Source organism: Biomphalaria glabrata, chromosome 4, assembly GCF_947242115.1.
Source record: "Biomphalaria glabrata chromosome 4, xgBioGlab47.1, whole genome shotgun sequence".
In the NCBI taxonomy this organism is placed as follows: domain Eukaryota; kingdom Metazoa; phylum Mollusca; class Gastropoda; family Planorbidae; genus Biomphalaria; species Biomphalaria glabrata.
Genome location: NC_074714.1, coordinates 17,945,712 through 17,966,397, shown reverse-complemented (window position 1 = coordinate 17,966,397; position 20,686 = coordinate 17,945,712). Strand labels below are relative to the sequence as shown.

The following is a 20,686-nucleotide window of genomic DNA, read 5'->3' as shown; positions in this document are numbered from 1 at the left end:
GTCTTGTGCCTGCTACTTGTAGGGTGGAGCGAACAACGCGTAGCGCCACGGTAAACGGTCTTTGAATAACATAAAAAAAACAAAAAAAAAACAACTGTAAATATAAAAGAGGGGTGCAAAAGTAAGTAAGGGGTGGAACAAAGGGGAGGAAGGGAGCGCCCTGCCCATTTCTTAATTAGAGTATATCCCCCCACCGGCCCGCCTTTCTATTTCCTTCAATGCCTCCACTTCGCCTTCGCTTGTAATAACGCTGGTACTTACCGCTGTACAGGGGCTAAATCAACTGACAGTGGACGCTTGGCAAGGGGGAGCGACTCGTTTGGGAAAAAGGGAAGCGATGCCGAAAAAGGGGGACTGAAAGAGAGAGAGAGAGGACAGGGGAGAGGGTTAAAAAAAAATACGTGTGGTCTTTATTTGAATCCAAAACGGTAGCAGACTTAAAAACGTCGGTGCAATTGTTACGGAGATAAACACGACGCTTCATTACTGACTTCTCTCACACACACGTGAATTGTCTTCTTGCCGTCTGAGCTGTTTCTCTGGTGGTGTTGTAATGTTGTTGTTTTAAAGTGGATTAGTTTCAGAGACACAAACTGTGATTCTATTGCTTTCGCGGATCATTGGATAGCATTCACAATTCACTGGGAATATAGATCTAGACTAGATCCAGTAGGTAGGTTGATTCTAGATGAATCGTTTAAACTATTTAGATCTACCTTCCTTAAATAAATATTTCTTTTATTATTTAGATTCTAGACTAGATCTAGAAATGCTAGATCTACGGATCTATTGTATATCATAGTAGACTCTATCTAGATCTACATAGGCTATGTACATGACACTGAAGCAAGGTACATGATTTGTAGTGTATTTTCACAGACAATAAATATAGACCTAGACCTATGATCTAGCTCCATAATAAAATCAATATCTATATCTATACTAGATCTAGAATATATAGATCTATATAGAGACTTTAGACTAGTTCTAGATTTAAATATTTATAATTTCGTTGTTTTTAATCCTCAGTTTTAATTTCTTTATGTAGACTAGTATTTTCTGATTGGCGTGGTCGTGTGGTATGTAATGCTTTGGACTGTCGTTAAGACTCTCCCTAGTTTGAACCCCACCCAGTCATCCCCTGCCCGCCCCTGGTGTATTTCTGGAGGTTGAGGCTAGGACCTAATGATCTTCATTTCTTTAGGGACTCCAGAAACTTATAAAAGGAAATAACTTAAAACCAATGATTTCAATAACACTCAGATCTAGATGTAGAGTCTGAAATCTAGGCAATCTTCTTTATTATTAGGTCATCGTATTACGATTGAATTTAAGAATTAAGATCCACTTTAAATCTTTACTTTAATCTATTGATTTTGACATTTCGATGATAATTAGGCCAGAATCTAAACCTATATTATCAGCCGTATGCAATCTAAATAGATATATTTGGTAAACTTGTTTTGTCAGCAAAGAAAATGCAATGGTCTTAAAATAGACCATTATGAGTTGTTAGGCTCAATTTAGAATTGATAATAATAATAATAATGTAATAAAAAACCTATTTAAAGTCTAAAGTCTACATTGAAATTGAAAAATAAAGGCATTGCCAAGATTGGGAAAATTTTCAATGTCTAAAAATAGTGCCGCACTAAATAATAATAATAATAATAATAATAATCTTTATTATCCGTTGTTATAGCGACCTGTCCGCTCCAAGAGCAATAAAGAACTTTTAAAAAAGTGTATTTTCATTTAATTCTTAACGATTGATCCTTTGACTGATTGTTAATAAAACTAATGGATTAATAATTTTTTTTTATAAATATATGTTAATTAATTCTTCCATGGAAGTACTCTACAACCCTACAAAATAAAAAAGGGGGATAAAATGAACATTTATAACATAGACATATATATATAGACTGGACGATAAAGTAAAAATTATTATGGGAAACATTTGGGAAAAGATAAGTTTGTATGAGTTATACAGCAGTTATGAGCAGTGTAAAATTAAAAGTATTTATAGTTTGTTTGTTTTTGAGCCATAACCTATATAATTGATAGAACCCCTTCTGTATTATTATATCTCTAATCGTGCCTAATTATAAATAGTTTTAAATGCTAGATTTAGATCTAGTCTATATAAATACTATAGTAAAAAAATACTACTTACTACTAGATCTAGTACTATACTACTATACTATATTATAAACTATAATTGTAATCTGTATAGTCTAGTCTATAGTTAGTATATAAATAGTCTAGGACTAGATTCAAGATTGTCACTAGATCTATAATCTATACTTATACTAGATCTAGTCTATAGTCTGCATGCATAGATGATAGACTGATTAGTTTAATAGTTAGTAGTAAAAAGTATGAAAAGTATTAGACCTAGTTATTACAAATATTAGTCATATTTATTAGATTTAGATCAATCAATATTAAACTAGTGACAGTCACGGTGTCAGTGATACTGAATTATTCTGACTTACTGAAACTGAAAGTTAATGTGTATAATATTCATTTTTTTTTTCAACCTTTAGAATTTATCCTTGGCCTATCGTACTACGAACATTAGAGCACGTTCTGCTCATTTTCTTTGACTTTTTTGACTAAAAACTAATTCTAACAATTTGAATCGATAAGACGACCGCCATACATTAATAAAGAAGCCATGTCAACAAACATAGATCCACATCACAAACCTATATATATATTTGCCTATGTCTATGATTATGAAACAAAGGCAAAATATTGGGAATATGGCAGTTTTGTACTTTTCAAAACTAAAGATCATAATTATATATTGGCTGAAATGTTAGTCCTAGAATTTATAGCTCGATTGCCGCCATTTTTTTTTCACATCGATAGAGTACATAAAACATATTTGACTTCCCCCAAATAAAAATAACTTCCTACTTCCAGTCTATATTTATTTATGTCTATGATTTATAACCAGTACTTTTGTCTGAATTTAGTATTTACAATGCTTGGAATTGGTAGTTAAGTTCAAAATATAAACACAATATTCAGTCAATTATTTCTTACACTTCCATATTAAATATTAATATTGAAGGGATATATATCTTGATCGTAATTTTTAAAAATCTAGCATTTTCAAAATATGATAGTAAAACTGGTTGCTACATTGTTTATGACATTGCCATCAAAAGTCGAATAGTAAAAAAGTTTCATGCATAATATTGGATGAAGTTTTTTTTTTTAAATAATACATAGTCTACTTTTTTCCCCTAACAAAATAAAAAAATATATCGGCCCAGATAGGAGAAATCTGCTATTAATTTATGTGTTGTGTTTATGTAATCCTAAATGTTTGGTTGTCAAAAACTAGAAAATATATTGACGATCAGATTTTATGACATTTTGCAGCTTTCAAAGTTCTGATGTAATGGCTTACCTTGTATCTTCTAAGAGGAAATTGTTTTGTTTTTAAAAATTAAATATGCAAGCCTTTTTTTTTCTAAAAAAATAGACCATATTAAAACCATTTACTAGTAATAGTATAAATAATTGGGCTATACCATATTAAATGTAGACAGCTATATATATGTATCTATGTAACTGTATGTGTGTTTACATTATGTATTTTCCGTTATACAAGCTACTAAATATATTACCGAAGTTTGTATTTGTGTTTTCAAATTATAAATTTCCATTTTATGACCACATAAATCATATTTTAAAAACTTCAATGTTAGCCGGCAACACGCTACCACTAAAACAAATACATTTGCATATGGATACGAATTTATCTAGATACTAATGTTGATTATTAAAATACATGATTAACTCCATTGTCCATTGATCAACCATCAGTTATTTTAACTCCATCGGTTAGTCTATGCTCTAGCTAAACTCTATCTACAGAACAATCAGTTCATTGAATACGTCTGGGTACTAACAGTGTAATAACAATAATAACATAGTTTGTGTGCCAAACAATACAATCACATCGGCAACACTTTCGCCTCTCACACGTCTGTTTTGTTACGGGGGTAGTTCAGATTTGTGGCTGGTGAAAGCTTCTACTATTGAAACCGTTAAGATGACCCATGGGTGGACCCTTCCGTGGCCGCCTCTGTGTTCGTATGAAAACACAAACTCTCATTGTGATCTTGTTTATTTATGTGTTCACATGACAGGCTTAGAAGAGATCCTCAGGTTTTTCTATTCTCTTTCGCAAACTGTTGGTCTCCGAGTTATATTTGACAAATGTTTGTGCTATGTGATATTATTTTCACATTGGTTTGTCTCTGAACACACGTTCTACCGCTTCACAGATGTACAATGTTGTGTGCCTTGCATTGGTAGAAATAAGATTATAATAGGGAATATCTAGTATTCGAAGTATAAGATAAAAAATAGCTTAACAATAACTAAACGGTAAACGTCATGCTATACATAGTGTCATGCGCCTAGAAAAAAAACTCGGTATTCTAATCTTTAAATTATATTTGGTTTAAATGTAACTTGATTCTCACCATAATAATGAACAGTTTTGAAATTCTAAAAAATGCATAACTCATAAGCATACTTAAACGTAGCATATGTATATCTTGATGGGCGCCTGTCTTTTGTGTGTTTTAATTATTGTTTTTTTTTAATTTTGTCTTTATTTATTTATTTATTCTTTTTATTATTTACACTCATATTAATATTTTTTATGCTATTTTATCCAAACAATTTTTTTTTTCAAAAACCTTTTTTCTTTTCTTTTCTTCATTTTTAGAGATTTTTACAAATCCCACATACATTTATATGCGTTTTTTATTTACAATGATTTACAAAAAAGTAAACTAAATCAAACAGAATCACAAATCAAAATGATAAAATATGAATTTTAAGAGGTCACTTAGTAGCAGGAGGACTTGCGTATATAAGGTAAATGTAGAAACCCCTTTCAGACCTTGTGATCTATGGGACAGATGATGTAAAATTCATCTGATTCTATGGTCGACGATTAACGAGAGTGTCATGTGGCTAGCACAAGGCCCAACCATTTTCAGGTACACATTAAATTTGGATGTGTATATAAACAATTGATTTAATTGTACCGACCTGGTGCGCTAGAACAGTAAGATAGTAATAAATAAAGCAGCAATCAGACTTGATCCTGAGAACTCCTCGCAGTGAATCGATATCGATACATAAAACAATTTGTATCGTGTTTTTTAAATCTTGTCTATCAAGAGGGCAACCAATCTGTGTGCGTTTCTGCATCTTCTAATTTCCTAGTTGATAAATTTTAAGAAATGATGACTTTGAACTTTCACATAATTTCTTTTTTAAATCTGTAATATTAAAACATTTTTACATACGAACATTAATCAAGAGTGAAATATTTGACGTAACCAGGCAGTCCCATTTGCGACCTGCACATTCTGCCATAGATCACACAGTCGAAGGTGTCTACGGCGAGGTCTATTAAAGTCTTTAATTCACCGCCTGTGTCTTCGGTGGTAGCTTTCATCACGTTCCTAGAGTGTTATTAAAATAAACATCAACAACAATAACAACATGGCAGCTCACAGAAAGTTGATTGCAAAACTCTAAAGAGAACCCACAGAAGGGACACACATTTTCTTATGGACAATATAAACAAATTTGTTTAGAACTTTGTTTATACATAATTCATATGTTTAAAAACTCAGTCTAAAGATTTAAAAACCCAACAACAACAAAAAACTATTTTTTTCAGATTCAAACTCTGTTCTCTCTTTGTGTATTTGAATTGTCTTACAACCCTACCCTAATAATGGCAGTCAAACAATTTTCTAATGCGTATGTATTAGTTTTTGTTATGTCTCAACACCTGGTCGATTAGAAGTTGAACACCTGCTGAATGAAATGAAAACAGAATCAACTACATTTTAAAAGGGGAATTTTGTTTTTTAATTAGAGGATCGTTCTTTCTTTTATGTTCATGTTTTCATTTTCTCTGGGGTACATTTATCAACTTATGAACAATACATCTACTGACAAAGGTTTCTTTTTATTGTTGCTGGTGGCTATTTACTATTTGAGGTGATGTAAACTTATGCACGAAAGTAAAGGATGATGCTGTAGATCTATCACATAGAAAAGCGTTTAAATCTTTTTTTCTTTTTGAAATAAGAATAAGATGATCTAAATATAAATATGAAATCAAGAGTGGAAAAGAGGGAAAATAACAAGCTTATTCTAAGATTTAATATTTTGGTTTTCTTCAAGATTTAGTTGTAATATGCGGTGAGGTTTCTTCTAGATCTGTTTGTTTTACATGTTTTGGATGTTCCTTCAGAGTTGAAGATAGTTCACATCCTAGTCCAAACCTCCCGCAGGACGACGGGGAAAGGGAGCGGGCAGGGTTTGAACCCGGGACCATCGATAAATCCAAACGACAGTCCAGCGCGCAAACCGCACGACCAGGCAGCCATCCTTGTTGTAATATACAGTGACAAATCTTCTAGAATAATCTAGAATAACTAGATCTAGTTGTAATATGCTGTGAGTTTTTTTTTATTCTAGATCTTGTTGTAATATCCGATATTTTTGTCACGAACCTTGCACAGGCTTCCTCACACAGTAAATGTATTCACTTCGCACGAGCCCCTGTGTGTGAGTGTGTGTGTGTGTTTTTATTGTTTGTGTTTTATTCAAATCAAATTTTTCTACATGGTTCTTGAATAATTGTTTGACAATGAATTTCAGAAAAAAATAATTCTCTTACAAATATTTTCCTTGATATATATCACCGAGGATCAAATGTGTGCTTTTTACCGTTTGTTTCATTCGTTGAGATGTAAAGTACAACTTAATGTACACATGAAATATTGCGTGTGTAGTGTGTACCATAGATCTAGAGCAGGGGTTCTGAACCTGTGGGTCAATTGGGGATTGTATAAAGGGGTCGCCGAGCATTTCTAGACGATAACTTTTAACTTCCTCTCTCTCTTTCTCTCTTTCTTTCTCTCTCTGTCTCTCTCTTTCTCTCTTTCTTTCTCTCTCTGTCTCCCTCTTTCTCTCTCTCTCTTTCTCTCTCTGTCTCCATCTTTCTCTCTCTCTTTCTCTCTCTCTCTTTCTCTCTCTCTCTTTCTCTGTCTCCCTCTTTCTCTCTCCCTCCCTCTTTCTCTCTCTCTTTCTCTTTCTGTCTCCCTCTTTCTCTCTCTCTCTCTCTCTCTCTCTCACTCCGAATGTATTCTAGGGACTAGAAATATAAAGAATGGGAAGAGGAGAGATCGAGTGGTAGATTGTGCGTGAGTGTTTGACCATAGTTAAGAACAGATGGTCATCAGTTGGTCATCTCGATTAATTATCAGTCATCGCAGTTCATTGTCCCAAGATCACCTTGAAAATAGTGTTAAGGCACCATGCTATTCAATCGTAACTTTACTCACTGACTCCTATAGAGGGTGTGGTGGCGAAGATGTAGGCCGATTGAAGCCTTGTACAGGCTGGCGATGTGGGGGTTATAAGAGTGAAGGTAGATGTGTGGGTGAGATGTTTTGTGAGGGTCGTTAGTTTGTTTTTGGGATATGAGGGAGGTGGTTATTGTGTGTGTGTGTGTGTGAGTACTTCCGTGTTAAAAGATGCCAGGTGGCTGAGTGGTTAAGTCTTCTGAGCCTGGAATTCTGGACTCGAATCTCGTTGAAGACTGGGATTTTCGGGATTTTTAAGTCAACCCAACTATAATGGGTATCTGGCTTTAGTTGGGGAAAGTAAAGGTTGTTGGTCGTTGTGCTGGCCACATGATACCCTGCTCGTTAACCGTTGACGGGTGACCTTTGTCCTATATATCGCAAGGACTGAAATGGGGACTTTATAAGTATTATTTTTTAAATTTTGGTTCGGGTCCAAGTATTTTGTCTTGACATTTAAGACATATCAATTTTTATTTCATGTTATATTAGTTTTACATAATCGATTCTTTACACTAACAGCTGCAGTGGATTGAATCGATTCTGCCATTTGACTAGCACCCATCATCATCATCTTGGTTTCCCGGCATGCTTTAAAACATTCTTTTTGTTCTTTCATCATCTAAAAAAAGAGATCCCATCCAGGATAACAACAGGGGAGGCTAATCGCTTAGTTAGCTCCAAGTAAAGGCTTCAAAGAGAGTTAGAGAATCAAAACTATTTTCAATCACACGTCCCATTGATCACCCCAGGGAGTCTCAAACGGCAACTCACTTTCGACTGGGTGCCTGGGTACGAGTCTATGTCCTTGAAATAAAAGCAAGAGTTAGCCTAAACGTCTATCCAGTAAAACGACATTACATAAACAAGAAAAGTTAAAGCGGTTGGTTGTTGTGCTGGCCACATGACACCCTCCTTAACCGTGGGCCACAGAAACAGATGAACTTTACATCATCTGCCCAAGGTCTGAAAAGGGCACTTTACTATATAAAATGTAAGGGCTTCATAAATTGAAAATATGACAACTACAAATAAACAAGAGCCCGAGCCTCGAGTGCTGAATAATAAATGCACATTTAGATTTTTTTTTGTTCAGACTTCGCGATCTATTGGGCAGATCATGTAAATGGTAACCTTTTATTAGTTTAAAGGTAAACGAGGGTGTTATGTGGCCAGTACAACGACCTTCTGTTGTGGCTTTCCCCAACTTAATGTCAGTAATCCAGTATTGTAGTGTTGACTCTGGCGTCCTGAAAAAAAAAATCCTGGATTTAAAGAACAAAAAAACAGTATTCTCTGGGGTTCGCACCCTAGTCCACTTGTTTCGGAAAAGTATTGATTTGCTATTGCTTCTTTATTCAATGAGTGGCTAGTGTGTACATCAGCTAATTGTGTAATGGTGTTATGGTAATATATATTTGTGCATTACATACAATATTAACAGCATAACAGTTTTTACATTATTGTGTATCTGTAAAGTAATAACCCTTAAATATGATCACATTCTCTCCCCTTCAAACATATGCTATATCCTATTCTATACAGTAGATGTGAGTTTAAAAAAAAAAGAAGACAAGAATTCTCTCCCGTTTTTCCCCCTCTTTGTATTTTGTTTCTCGCCTGTTTCCCGACGTGCCGAAGCCGTAAGAAAAACAAAGTTGATCATCAATCAGCTCGAATTTACATCCAAATCTCCAACTTCCCATCCCTACGACATCTTCATTAGCCTCATAGCTTTCAATAATTTGCTCAGGCAAAATGGAGATGTGTTGTTGTTTTTTTTCTTCCCTGATTTTTTTGCTTTCAATTTAACCGCAGGTGGAAATCCGGAACATTTTTCAGAATAACGCGCATGCGCATTGCAACATCTGCACAGAACTCGCTTCAGAAGACATTGTTCAAAATAAATCCACATTTATCAATTTGAATATCTGCTAATCTATAGATGTGATATTTCAACTAGATTGAATGTTAAAACACATTAAAATATTTTTTTTCTTCATTTTTGGGGGTTGTGGAAGTGGATGAAATCATTTGAAAAGAAAATTAAAACTGTAAACTTCAAACAATATGAAAGAGAGAATACACTTTTCTTTTCCTGATATTGCTTCGTGTATCATCTAACAGGAGTCGCGGTGGCTGAGCGTTAGAACGCTTGACTTCCAAACTGGGGGTCCCGGGTTCAAATCCTGGTGAAGACTGGGATTGTTATTTTCGGGATCTTTGGGCGCCTCTGATCTATCTACCCAGCTCTAATGGGTACTTGACAATAGTTGGGGAAAAGTAAAGGAGGTTTGTCATTGTCTGGCCACGTTACACCCTCGTTAATCGTAGGTCACAGAAACAGATGACCTTTATATCATCTGCCCTATAGACCACAAGGTCTGACAGAGAAACATCATCTAACACCAGTAACACCTCAACTTTCGTCAGAAATAAAGATTACGTCCTTAAACTCCTGCAGGACGGCAGAAGATCGCATCTGGCAGGGTTCGAATCCTTGTACCATCAAAACAACAATCAGAAGCTCGTAGGACCTGAAAAAAAAATGTACATCTAAGGTCACAATGGTAAAAGTGTCAATGGATCATTATGAAATATATTTTACATTTATTGACTAACTCATTGAATAGAATAGTGATTCAAATGTTGTTTTTAAAAAAGAATTTTGATACGAACTTCGTTTTAGTTATGAGTTTCAAAAATAACGAACTACCTTTATAGCGCGCAGTTTTGACATATCCTCATTATAGGGGCCTACACTTGGCAGTCTAAATAAGACTAAATAGAGCCCAGATCTAGATATATTTATAATATATAATGTATTAATAATTTGAACAAAATTCTAATTATTAAGGCAATAACGTATCTTCTGACAGCTTATGGGTGAAGATTTATTTAGTATGTAAACAATAATCACATTAAGAAATGAATCGGATACGAACAGCATAGTACACCATTACCCGGTAACTACTATTCATGATCATAACATTGGCCTACGTCTAGTAATTGTAAGATTCAATGTGTAAGTTCATACGAGTTATGGTCTAGATATAGTAGATTCTAGATCAAGATTCTATATCTAGTTCTAGATCGAGACTTAGATCTAACTCTAGATCAAGACTTTGTTCTATTTCTAGATCTAGACACTTAGATCTAGTTCTAGACCTAGACATAGATCTTGAATCTAGATTTAGATCTAGATTTAGATCTAAAACTAGATCTAGTTAGATCTATGTCTAGTTTATATGACAAATGACAATGGATATATTAATTTATTATTTGCGAGGGGAAAGACTTGTACACAATTGTAGCTTAAAGTAGGTCAAGATTTTTGTTTTCGTGTTACTAATTTATCTAATTTTGTAAGAAGAATAAATCTTTTTTAGTTTCTCTTTATTACATGTAACATGTTATAAATTTTGAATGTATGGATACGGTTTATAATTATTATTTTAAAAAAAATATAAGTGTACGCTAAATGAATATATAGAGATGCTGTGGCTCGGGGTAAAGCACTTGGAAACGGAAGTCCCGTGTTCGAATCCTGGTGAAGACTCTAGGTGGACCACTTCGGGGGCCGATTTTGAGTTTGTGTTTCCACACAAACTGTCTTTGTAACGTTGTTTTTTGTTTGTTATCTACTCGTTTGTTTCCTTCACAATTCTCCCTCGCGTATCCGTGCAGCCACAATGTGACAAGATTTCCTCCATTGGTTATCGAACCTAAACAGAACAAATGTAGAATACTCTCGGTCCATATTCTTTAAAAACACAAATTTCACCCAGAGTTGTATTTGTTGGTCTCGAGTTGTCTCGCGCTCTGTCTATTCCTTTCTCTTGACATTATGTAGAAGAATGTGTGTCATCGAGAATAAAAATTGTACAAAAGCTTTTAGAGCGATTCTAAACGCTCACTGCTAATGTTGAAATGTTTAAAAAAAAGATTAACTGTATTTTACACTTTGAAAAATGCGTTCTTTGTTTTATTTCAAGAAGTTTAATGCACTAATAATTGAATTACAACAGAATGAGAAACTTTGCTTTGGATTAAAAAGGGTTGAAAAGATAAACCTCACATAGCAAAGACTTCCGGGTCTAATTGGCATAATATGTAGCTAGGAGCCAAGCTAGGAGCCAAGCGATTTTGTTTTTAATAATTTCCAGAATTTATTTTAGAATTGGATTTGTTTAATTCCTAGTCATTAAGTTTAAATCAACAAGATGTGAGTAAGTTGACACTGAGTTTGATATCGGATAACTGAATCCTAGACAGACCCACCATTCAATTTACGTCCTAATGGAGGAAGGTGCTTTGTTCTTTGTGTGCTTTAGACAAACACAAACCATTCTGATTTAATAACATTGTTGATTATGTTGATTTACCTAATTGATTTACCATGGCGATTTACCAATGTGATTTATTATGGTGATTTGTCATGGTTTGATTTATTCTATGATTTGCCAACGTGATTTACTGAGCTGATTTACCCTGATGATTTACCCTGGTGATTTACTAAGCTAGTGTGTCCTGATTTACCCTGGTGATTTACTAAGCTAGTGTGTCCTGATGATTTACCCTGGTGATTTACTAAGCTAGTGTGTCCTGATGATTTACCCTGGTGATTTACTAAGCTAGTGTGTCCTGATGATTTACCCTGGTGATTTACTAAGCTAGTGTGTCCTGATAATTTACCCTGGTGGTTTACTAAGCTAGTGTGTCCTTATGATTTACCCTGGTGATTTACTAAGCTAGTGTGTCCTGATGATTTACTGAGCTAGTGTATCCTGATGATTTAATCTGGTGATTTACTGAGCTAGTGTATCCTGATGATTTACTGAGCTAGTGTATCCTGATGATTTAATCTGGTGATTTACTGAGCTAGTGTATTCTGATGATTTACCCTTATGATTTACTAAGCTAGTGTGTCCTGATGATTTACTAAGCTAGTGTGTCCTGATGATTTACCATGATGATTTAGTAAGCTAGTGTGTCCTGATGATCTACTAAGCTAGTGTGTCCTGATGATTTACTAAGCTAGTGTATCCTGATGATTTACCCTGATGATTTACTAAGCTAGTGTGTCCTGATGATTTACTAAGCTAGTGTGTCCTGATGATTTACTAAGCAAGTGTGTCCTGATGATTTACCCTGATGATTTACTAAGCTAGTGTGTCCTGATGATTTACCCTGATGATTTACTAAGCTAGTGTGTCCTGATGATCTACTAAGCTAGTGTGTGCTGATGATTTACTAAGCTAGTGTGTCCTGATGATTTACTAAGCTAGTGTGTCCTGATGATTTACTAAGCTAGTGTGTCCTGATGATTTACTAAGCTAGTGTGTCCTGATGATTTACTAAGCTAGTGTGTCCTGATGATTTACTAAGCTAGTGTGTCCTGATGATTTACTAAGCTAGTGTGTCCTGATGATTTACTAAACTAGTGTGTCCTGATGATTTACTAAGCTAGTGTGTCCTGATGATTTACTAAGCAAGTGTGTCCTGATGATTTACCCTGATGATTTACTAAGCTAGTGTGTCCTGATGATTTACCCTGATGATTTACTAAGCTAGTGTGTCCTGATGATTTACCCTGGTGATTTACTTAGCTAGTGTGTCCTGATGATTTACCCTGGTGATTTACTAAGCTAGTGTGTCCTGATGATTTACCCTGGTGATTTTCCATCTCTTTATCATCTTATTCTTTCTCTCTTTTTTTCTTTTTTGGTTTTGTTCATCTCGACATTTCTCTCTTTCTTTCGTTCTCACATTATTTGTTTCAACATGTTCATCCCGATTCCCTTGACTACAAGTAGTACAAGTTGGGAAACATCGTCATTACCATCATCAAACTCCATTGGAGAAACATCGTCATTACCATCACCAAACTCCATTGGAGAAACATCGTCATTGCCATCATCAAACTCCATTGGAGAAACATCGTCATTACCATCACCAAACTCCATTGGAGAAACATCGTCATTGCCATCATCAAACTCCAGTTGAGAAACATCGTCATTACCATCACCAAACTCCATTGGAGAAACATCGTCATTGCCATCACCAAACTCCAGTTGAGAAACATCGTCATTACCATCACCAAACTCCATTGGAGAAACATCGTCATTGCCATCATCAAGCTCCAGTTGAGAAACACCATCATTACCATCACCAAACTCCATTGGAGAAACATCGTCATTGCCATCATCAAACTCCAGTTGAGAAACACCATCATTACCATCACCAAACTCCATTGGAGAAACATCGTCATTACCATCACCAAACTCCATTTTAGAAACATCGTCATTACCATCACCAAACTCCATTGGAGAAACATCGTCATTACCATCACCAAACTCCATTGGAGAAACACCATCATTACCATTACCAAACTCCATTGGAAAAACATCGTCATTACCATCACCAAACTCCATTGGAAAAACATCGTCATTACCATCACCAAACTCCATTGGAAAAACATCGTCATTACCAAACTCCATTGGAAAAACATCGTCATTACCATCACCAAACTCCATTGGAGAAACATCGTCATTACCATCACCAAACTCCATTGGAGAAAAATCGTCATTACCATCACCAAACTCCATTGGAGAAACATCGTCATTACCATCACCAAACTCCATTGGAGAAAAATCGTCATTACCATCACCAAACTCCATTGGAGAAACATCGTCATTACCATCACCAAACTCCATTGGAGAAACATCTAGATCTCAGCGAATGTGGACTCTATCTATTGCTACTTAAAATCCTACGTATCAAGTTACCCAATCAACTAATACTAAGGAGATACAATGAAGTGTCTAAGCTTCTCGAGGATCTGAGTCAATTGAAATTTCATTTGGATCACCTTTGATGTTGATTTTTTCATTTAGCACATATTATACTGTCTAACATCTAAGAGAATCCTATCAATAAAACTTTTACATTATACGTTTGCTTTGGTCCTTAAGATTCATTCCTGCTACCTTTTTTCGCCTGTCTGTCATCTCCCTCGGCACCTACTGTACGCCCACGGCCACCACCAAACAATTGTCCCCTGCATTTCTTGGTCGCATCCCCCCAATCTAGCAAATGTCAACACACCCCTGCCATTAACCCTTCTAACGCCCCGTCCTCCTTGTATACAGACACACCAGCAGACAGACAAGGTCATTGTCAGTGCCGTCAACGTGGCTGTGAACTCTGACACTTAATAACAGCTCGAGAGAGACATGGTCGTATCTGTCATGGGGAAAGAAGGAAAAGGAGGCGGGGGGGGGGGTTCATGTTAAGTGAAACCACTTTTTATTTCGGTTATATGTGTTGAGTGTAGCTTTTGCGTGTGTGTGTGTGTGTGTGTACGTGCGCGTGTGTGTGTGTGTGTTAGCCTTCTAGAAGGAAGGTAGGAACATGTCTGTGAAATGATATTAGTGGGTGGCATTCATCAGAGGGCTTCAATCATTTGTTCCAGTTATTTGAGGACTTATGTCGCACGCCTTTAAGAGCTGGATACTTCCTGGCCAACTGCATCAGAATATTTCACTGTATGGTTAGGCTTTCTTTCTTTCTCTGCTTTGCTTGCAAAATTATAGTGAGGTCGTGTGGTTAGACTTTCTCTCTTTCTCTGCTTTGATTGCAAAATTATAGTAAGTGCGATGGACCTGAGATGGATCTCTGCCCTCTTCCACCCCTTACCGTCCTGCCAGAGGTTATACCGAGAGTTCTGAGGAGGTGTAACTCTATCCACGCTTCAAGGGAATCCTCGGGTAGGAATGGTGTGGAAGAATTACAGGGCGGAATGGAATTATAACGAAGGCAATGAGTTCGTCAGTGACAGAGAAGAGTCTTTTTAAGTTGTATTAGGCGTTTGTTTGTTTACATTGTCCGTATGCAGTAGCTAAGCTACAAAAAAATATTTGGCGGACGGACAGACAGACAAACAGACATATAGACACAGGGCCTTATGTAACTCTCACGTACTTCTATGCACAGAGGACGTTACCCTCAAGCCATTGCTTTATTCCAAGTTTCCATTGAAATATTCTTTCATTACTCATTCGCATACTGACAATAAATTATGCAATAACGCACAAAATTACATCCGTTTTTAATCGCTTCCTCTGTCACTCTTCCCCCCCCCCCCGGCTCTGTCTCTCTTTCCCCCCACCCCCGGCTCTGTCTCTCTTTCCCCCTCCCCCCCCCCCCACCCGGCTCTGTCTCTCTTCCTTTAACTGAATAAAACAAGCAAAGGCGGTAATCTAACACTAAGGTCTTTCCCTTCTCCCACAGATTGTGTACGTTTGATTCAGATATGCCCTTGTCTCTGTCTCTCTCTCTGTCTTGTCATTAATGACATTGCATTTCCTTATTAATTAAATTATTGTCAACCGCCTCTTGAAAAGATTCACGAGTTCTGATTTTATTTTTAATTTTTGAGCAAGTTACAATGCCCTTGTTTTGGAATAAAGACATTAAAAACAAAAGTGGCTGTAAAAAATGTAAACATCTCCAGCGTAGGGTTCGTTTGTAGGTTTATGTTTGAAGACATTAAAAAGAAGAGTCACAATTTTCACTATCTTTTATTTTTTCTACCGTCCCGTTGTTTCCGGTCGTTTCATTGTAGCACCAAACAGCTGGTAGACAACTAAACCGTTGTAGGAGTAATATAACTTAACTAAAAAGACTTCCAATAACTTGAGTACCTTCGTGTGAACAAAACTATATATAACTTTATTTAGAATATAGACAACAAAGAATGAAGTTGATATAAAATCAAATAAATGTACTAGACTTAAGTAATAGTATTTCTTAGCAAAAACGAACTCGTTACAATAACACAACCGTTCAGTCCCACGTTCTGGAGTGGTCTCTCCTAAGACCGAAATGACGACAATGCAATCGATGTTGCATCATTCACAAAGAAACGCTAACCTTTTCCCACCGTCACCATAGAAACTCACACATCACACACACTCCATAAGATTTCCACATTTTCTCTACATATTTTACAAGGGAAAGAATCAAGGAGGACAGACGCTAAAAAAATATTTCACATTCCAACGCTTTGCACTGTCTTGTCTTTATTCTTGTATCTTCATTTTCGGTCTTTGTCTCCACCCCCTTTTTGTTTTCAATGTGTCTCTTTTTCTCAGGTTTATTCTTTCCCTTTCTTTGTCTCTGCCTGACTATCTCTCTGTCTCTCTCTGTCTCTCTCTCTCTCTCTCTCTGTCTCTCAATCACTATGTTATACAACTCCGCTAGTTACTGTTTGGATATATTTACATTATAATAGAAAAGATTTTATAGATACGATTTGTTGTAAAAAAAAAAAAGGCTAAAATCTCCTAAAATATCGAGTGCCTCGCCCCTTGTTATAGTTATTGACAAATAATATTATAATATCAATGACCATTTCTTCCTGTCACATGTCACATTTTCACCAAACATAATAATATGTACACGTCATTTTTATAACAAAATGTATATATATATATATTAGATTATGAAACAAGCTTTAAAAAAAATACCATACAATGTAAATGGCTTCTTGGTCGTGTGGACTGCCGCCTCGTTAGCCCCGAGTTCGAAATCTTGTCTGCTGCCATCCCCCCCCCCCCTGCCGTCCTGCTGAGGTTTGGACTTCATTGCCGAAGGAACGCCCGAATAGACCAACAAAACCCCAACAAAACAAAGGCGCCCTACAATGTATAAATACAATGCATAACACAAAACGAGCAAATGCCATTTCCTTCTTTAATTTTTTTAGATTGTATGTAGATCTACATGTATATTTTTAGCTTGAAAGACTTCTGTGTTTTCCCAACACACACGTAAGGGGAAGGAACACAGAGCTGAGGCGGAGAATAAGATTGATAATATCCAAGAGGTTATCTCCTCATGTTTCTATAATTATTGGCTTAACTTGTCCGTTATATGATCTCTTGTCGCCCCTCTCGCCTGTGCTCGCGCTTCAGAGCCGGGCCTCGTCTGCAAGGATAGGAGAAACAGAGGGGATGACGTAGAGAGACAGACTTCGAGAGGGACAGAGCGAGAGAGAGAGAGAGAGAAAGAGAGAGAGAGAAAGAATTAGAATCCAATATGACCCATTGTTTCCACGTGCCGCTGTAATGACCGCTTCTAAAACAAAACCATCAATTACTGACCAAAGTTAGCCAGAAACTTCAGCCCAACCGCCTTTGACCACTCATTTCAAATTGTTGGTCTCTCGACACAGAACTTCCTGAAAGGAAAATATTGCAGACGATCTATTACGTCATTTGTTTTGATATATTACAGCTTCCGGCCTCCATTGGCATAAAAAAATATCGACTTTTCGTCAAAATCGTATTCGACGTCATTACCATTTTCATTGCAGTAATTACACACTAGATAATTACACACTTGATTCTTAACCTAATTACTACATTACAGCAAATCGTAATATCATGAATTTAAACATGATACAGCAATTAGATTTCAGAGCACGGCATTTATTCTGGTCAAAATAGGATGCTTGAATCCTATTGGTAGTTTCTCTTTATTGGTAGTAATGAGTTAAAAATGAAGAAAAATTACAAGATTAAATAAGATAACATTTAGATTATTTTTATTCGTAAATGGAATTTTTATTTTAAAATCTGTCTTTTTCTTTTTCGTAATTTATTTGTGTTTTATTTTGTTTTATTTATTTTTTAATTTTTTTTTTGACGTATTATTATTGTTTCGATTATTAGCAGACGGTTAAAATCTTGAAGTACTTACACAAATCAGACAACTTTAACCCAAAAATATGACAGTTGTTCGATGCCAATCCAAACATTATCAAACACATTTAATTATGACACATAATTTTTTTTTTTAAATCCAACCATAATTTTAAAAACGTTACTCTGTACACTGCACTTAAAATCATCTACAGAATATAAGACTCTCCTTTTTGCTGTGTACCAGCGGCATGGACTTCAACACAGCTTTAAGGTCTATGTGGTTGTTGTTTGGCCTAATCATTTAGCTGGTCGGCATGGACGTTTGATGGCACTCCCATTTGTTTTTGCTTCTTCCCTTCCCCGTCCTTTAATGAATTCATTGATATTGTTCGCGAAAATGAGCCTCGAGAGAGGATAAGTTATAAAACGTTTATGTAACATTTATGTAACTTTAACGTTGATGTAAAGTTTATGTAAAGTTGAAGTAACTGATGTAACATTGATGCATGGTTGATGTAAAGATGAAGTAACTTTGATGTAAATTGATGTAACATTGATGTTACGGCAACAAGTAACGCTGGTGTAACACAGAAAAAAAAGGACCCTCTATTTGTTCTTCTTGATGACACATATCCTACCTTTAACTTATCCCCATAGTTTAAAAAAAAAGAAAAGATACTATTTAACTAAGTGCTTTGCTAATACCATATAGGGTTTGACTAATATTGGTCAGTGTGAGCCTGTAGTCTTACTGGCTGGACTCACCTTCCACCTGGGCAGTTATCTACCCTTGACCTTCGTCGGGGAGTAGGTTTACCCATTGTTTAAAATGAATCACTGGTCAATACAAGCTTTGTGAGGATTTGTATGGTTGAACATTGAGCGCTGTGGCGTAGGTAGGAGCGGGGCTGTCTAGGTGGTGGTAGTGGAGTGTGGGGGCGGCAAGAGGGCGTGCATTGGGGTAGGTAACTAGCCCATGAGTCAATCAATGCGGGTTGGGGGGAAGTTGTGGAAGAGCGCGAGGGAAGTTTGTAGAAACGTATCGCTTACCCTTGTTACTTTCCCAAACAGAAATGTCACAGTGGCGATATGGAAGAATCAGGTAAGGGGACTCGAAATGGGAGAGTGGGCGCGTGTTGGGATAAAGGTGACTGTAAGATAACATACAGGACAAACATACACTGTATTGTTTTCAACTTACACACACACACACACACACACACACACACCATAGTCACTCGCCGTTTGACCAGTTTACACTATCACACTCACGCATATAACAACACATATTCTTCTAATACTCTTACACACACAGTCATATGACATGACGTATGATGCTGACTCACACACAACAACATGTACGCCTAAACACATATAGACTAGAACGACTACGAAAGTTGTATATACATGACTCTTGCTTTTTTTTGTTTGTTTTTACAAAGCATATATCAACTGACTCTGTAGATGTGTACAGAACTTCTATCAACTCACTCTGTAGATGTGTACAAAACTTCTATCAACTCACTCTGTAGATGTGTACAAAACTTCTATCAACTCACTCTGTAGATGTGTACAGAACTTCTATCAACTCACTCAGTTTAGACACGTGATTTCTCCAACACCCAATTCTCGGATCAAGTTGAAACGTCGCACAATTATTCATTTACATAAACAAGACGTAAAGTAGTAGTAAGACGAGACATGAGTGGATTAAAAAAAACAAACTAATTAGACAATTATTTACTAGTAATTCATTATTTTGTTTAATACCAGCAAGAGAAACTTAATACTTCAGAATTCACAGATATGGCTGAAATTGTTGGGTTTAATTCCCTTAAATAATTGTTAACGCTGTTTCTCCCTAAATCATTTTCCGATCAAGCTGATACTTTAAACAATTATTTATTGTACTTAAAAAAACATGAATCAATTATAAAAAATACTCAATTAGTGAATTAACTATTGGTAATTAATTATTTTGTTTGATATCGAATAAAGGAAATAACTTTTACATTATTGGTAGATATAGTTTGAAGAACGGATTTTTCCCCTTCTGGTGATTTTTTTTTTAAAAGAATTTTAAATATATTTTGCTTGCTTTTACAATTTCTAGTAGTACCTTGTAAACTCTTCATGAGTTTAAAATATAATAAAACTAGGTAGAAACTGAATGGGTATTTCGTAGACGGCTCTAAATCCCCTCTAATGATTGTCCTACAAATGTGAAAGTTTATGTATATATTTGGGTAAAAGATATTTACCTAACTGACAAAACAGCGAAAACTCTGGTTTGACCGTTATACTTTAAATCATATTATGTTCTTAGTTTTTTTAAATATATTTTGAACACTGAACATTGGAGGCGCAGATCTGAAAGGGGAAACTTTACTAACACGCTTTCATCGGGAATTCCATCACGTGACTCCAATGTTTCTTTGTATTCTGCAAACACTTGAATACATAAATAGACGTACAGAAAGATTTTACGCACATTCTTGTGAAGATATTATTAGCTGGACAGTTAATAGAAGAGCTTAATTATGTGGAGCTCAG

General features: G+C 35.9%; 2 protein-coding genes across 3 annotated transcripts in view; one reads left to right on the top strand and one right to left on the bottom strand.

Moving 5' to 3' along the window:
- The first annotated feature begins 216 nt into the window (after nt 1–216).
- LOC129925731 (uncharacterized) overlaps nt 217–20,686 on the top strand; it is a 166,639-nt gene continuing 146,169 nt past the window's right edge. The window contains exon 1 of one of the 2 annotated variants that reach the window (XM_056025953.1): nt 217–669. The gene's annotated coding sequence lies outside the window, so the exon portion shown is untranslated. Of the gene's footprint in view, nt 674–20,686 lie in introns of both variants that reach the window. The other variant, XM_056025952.1, reaches the window with a different exon arrangement.
- Nucleotides 13,190–14,140, bottom strand: LOC129925802 (iron-regulated protein FrpC-like). Its single transcript, XM_056026442.1, has one exon. The coding sequence runs from the start codon at nt 14,138–14,140 to the stop codon at nt 13,190–13,192; it is 951 nt and encodes a 316-aa protein (XP_055882417.1).